Genomic DNA, 3,684 nt, shown 5'->3' on the forward strand with positions numbered 1-3,684 from the left:
TCCGCAGCCAGATGATCTCAGGTTTGGGGTTGCCCTCGGCCCTGCAAGTGAAGAACACGGTGTTCCCCGAGGTAACGTCGGCGTCTTGGGGCTCCGATGTGATCCGGGGCCTTTCTGTGACAAGAAACAAAGACCTTTTGTCTTAACCCACCCAGGAAGCAAGGCCCCAAAGCAAACCCGGGTCGTGAGCCGATCACAGTTCTTCAAGCTCCATCTCAGCCACAAACGTCCCCCAAAAAGGGCAGACGGGCTTCTCCACGGAGAGCACTTTGGGGGCAAACCCCACACAGCTTCCTCTGGTACTGAGAGACCTCGGACGGGCCGACTCTGAGACATCTGGGACCAGCGTCCAGTGCCCTCACAGCCTCACGGGGAGGAAAACCCTGTGCAGTCTGCTCACGCCGCGAGCAGCTCACGCCACGAGCCCGTGTGCACACTGCTCACGCCACGAGGAGCGGCTCTCAGTGAGTGGAGGAGCGAGAGACAGTACTTTTCAGCTACAGCCACCCTGAGCGCGAGAGGCTGCATCTGGCAGGCAGGCAGGAGCGACAGATGACGAGCGACAGATGACGAGCGACAGATGACGAGCGCGGTTCTGTTACTGGTGGGGTCGTGTGTGAAATGCACTGGTTTTTAATTTTCACTGCTTGTCTCTAACGTGTAAAAATCAACACTGATGCTCTGGAAAACCCGGAAACCCAGCGTCGGCACCCGGAGGACGGGGCCGGAATTAAAAGGAAAGGGGAGACGGGGGTTCACAGAAGGGTCGGCCTGTTCCTTCCCACGACAGCTCATGCGGACGGTGCTGGGCGGCACGGGCACGTTCAGAGGGATGACCCCCACCCCGTGGCGTGTGCGCCACCGACCGCCACCCCACCAGGGGCCTGCCGCCTTTGCTCACGGCCGACTGGACGGCGGCCACGGGAGGCGGTGGTGCTGCGTCCCGTTTTGCTGTTTTTTGCAGGGAACCTCAAAACAAAACCCCCATTCGGTACCAGAGCTGGTTCCTCCTGGGTCCGTGGGGCACAGGAGGGTCCCCACCATGCCGCCCGCCCGCTCACCGCAGTCCAGCTCCTCTGGGGTGATGGTGGCCACCGACCGGCCCTGGACGCCTCGGGGGTACTCGCAGGTGGCCGCTGCCTGCGTGCTCCCTGACCTGGCGTAGGTTTTCAGCAAGTCCGCCAACCACAGGATCTCACAGTCACAGCGAAGCGCGTTCGAGTCCAGTCGCCTGTGAGGAGCAGCCAGTGAGACACAAGGCGAGCAGGCGCCAACCATCCCGGACAGACCCGCGGGACCAGTGGGCGCTGGCACCCGCGGCGGAGGAAGGAGCCTGGCCCAGGCCTGCCCGACAGGGGGAACCGAGCAGATGGCCACGTGGCAACAGACAGAAGCAGCTGAGGGCAGGGCGGGGTACGCAGGCCATCAGATACCGCACGACTCCCTTTCAAAACAGGGACAAACACAGGCTCGACGCGTCACAAACAGGGCCCCAATAAAGTCGCCCCGCCCAGCACCATCCCAGTGCTGGAGGCACCGCAGCGTTCCGTGACCCTCACGTGACCCCCAGCTCTCCCCAAGGTGTGACAGTGGAGCTGCACTCGTGGCCAGGGGTCATTTCCAAAGCCAGCTCGTGAGGCACAAGTCTCACAGACTGACGTCATCTGGAAAGGACAGTGCACATGCAGCGAGGGCCACCTGTCCTCACAGTGTGACTCAGGCAGGGTGCTCCGCCACCCCAGGAAAGAAGGCTATGTGCTGAGGCTCAGAGGTAAGCAGTAGCTGCCAGCACAGGACGGTGGCCGCTCGCAGACAGCGGGCGCTGGTGACCGGCACTCTGGCCGTTGTCAACCCCACGAGGCAGGCATGGCCACGTTCTCGGGGGAGGGGCTCCCGGGCCCCAGAGACGAGGTGCAGGGCGAGGGGCTGGCTTGACCGTCCTCTGAGTCCATGACCCAGGCCCAGGGCCACCCGGGGAGATGGAGGCCTGTGGCGTCACCCCTGCCACCCGCGGTTCTTCAGCCCACGGGCTGCGAGGGGAACGGGGGACAGCAGCGGGCCCACCCACATGGCCATTTTCGTGATGACTGCCTGCAGCGGGAGCTGTTGGGCTCAGCGCAGAGAGGACGCCACCCACTGTGCCTGGAGCTCTGGGGGGACGGCGGGGGGAGGGGGGTCGTGCGATGGGGACGACACGAACCCGCTCCCCGTGTGACAGGCCCTGAATAACAGATTCTCTGTGACAGGCCCCAGGGCGGAGCGGGGAACCGGACGGGTGAGAGTTGCTACGTGACGCTGGCCAGTCGCCCCTGGGCTAGGAGCCAGGCAGGACGCCCACCAGGTCCCACTCTCCTCGGGCGTCTGGGATGACAGGAGGGCGACTCCCCGAGGCCCAAAACCTAGGGTTCCACAGATGAGCAGAGTCAGGAGTGAAGACAGGGCTGGGCCCTGGTCTACACCAGCGGCTGTCGGCCCCGTCCAGACTCCATTAACTCGCTGGCCTGCCCTGAGCTGTCCCGGTTATTTCTGGAAATTTCTTTGCTATTTTGTCCCCTTTCAAATAGGGAAGTATTTATATCTTCCCCCAGTATGTGAATTCTCATTTGGCTGGAAATTTCTTTACCCTAAAGAAAAACATCATGAACAGCAATAGCGATGGAAGCCCCATCTTTTATTTCACTGAAGAGATGACATGAGGACCAGCCCACTCAGGATCTCGGCTGCGTGACTGGAGTTTTCTACGTCCCTCTTAAGTCCAGTTCACTGTGCCCTGCGGTGACACCAACTGAAAGACGTGGCCTTCGAGACGCTGAGGAAAAGCCCCGGAAGGAAGCACAGGCCCGCCCGCCGGCACCGAGGCCACCGGCGCGAGAAAAGCTATTTGCAGAGGCCGGAAAGCTGGACACGCGTCGGCCTGCGGGACGTTCACGTGCGTAGACAGCCCAACAGAAGGAACGGGGGGCACAGGGGTCCTTCCAGCCTGAGTCACTCCCACCAGTAAAACACACAGCGCGGAAGTGACGTTTATCTGAAGAATTCAGAATCGACTTTAAAAACGTCTTACTCGACGCTTAAAGAATCAGCCTGCTGCCCGTGGCCGGGAGACCTCAGATCAGCTCAGTGTGACCCGCCCTCCTCCCGTGACCTCCCCCCAGTCCGCGGGGCGCACGCTCCGCGACCCCCGTGAGGAGGCCAGGCACGGAGAAGCCCGGCTTTGCGGAAAAGACGGCACGAAGGTGTCGCACTTACAGTCTCTTCATAGATTCCAAGTGGTCGAAGATCCCCGGGGCCAAATGCGTGATTCGGTTGTTGTGTAAAAACCTGTTGAGAGAGACGGCAGACGACTTCTCAGACGCGTGGCGCGCGCGGGCAGCGGACGCGTCGGCGGGTCAACGACCTCGGCGTCTCGCTGTTGACGCCAGTGGGCTCAAGGGTGACGTCGTCTGCTCCAGAAAAGAACTAGGTCTTTTTTTCGCTTTTGTCACCCAAATAAGAAGAGTATGCGTACGCCCTGCCTGTGGCCCGCCAGGCGAGGAGCAGACTGCACAGCAAGACCATTTCCAGGTGTCTTAGCCGACAGCGACCTCGAAACCATCTCGGCAAATGGGGGGAGCCCAGCCCGGCAGGGCAGGGGGCCAGGGGTGAGATAGGGAGGCAGGATGGGGGGGTACGGGGCGGGTGGCG

General features: G+C 61.9%; 1 protein-coding gene across 1 annotated transcript in view; it reads right to left on the reverse strand.

The window, feature by feature from the left end:
* Positions 1-3,684, reverse strand: part of PXDN (peroxidasin) — a 42,193-nt gene that overhangs the window by 26,834 nt on the left and 11,675 nt on the right. The window contains exons 7-9 of the mRNA XM_025045782.1: positions 3,250-3,321; positions 1,062-1,231; positions 1-114 (exon numbers count right to left, since the gene is read on the reverse strand). Of these exons, the coding sequence (XP_024901550.1) occupies positions 1-114; positions 1,062-1,231; positions 3,250-3,321 (356 nt within the window). The remainder of the gene's footprint in view (positions 115-1,061; positions 1,232-3,249; positions 3,322-3,684) is intronic.

Source organism: Pteropus alecto, unplaced genomic scaffold (assembly GCF_000325575.1).
Source record: "Pteropus alecto unplaced genomic scaffold, ASM32557v1 scaffold61, whole genome shotgun sequence".
Lineage (NCBI taxonomy): Eukaryota > Metazoa > Chordata > Mammalia > Chiroptera > Pteropodidae > Pteropus > Pteropus alecto.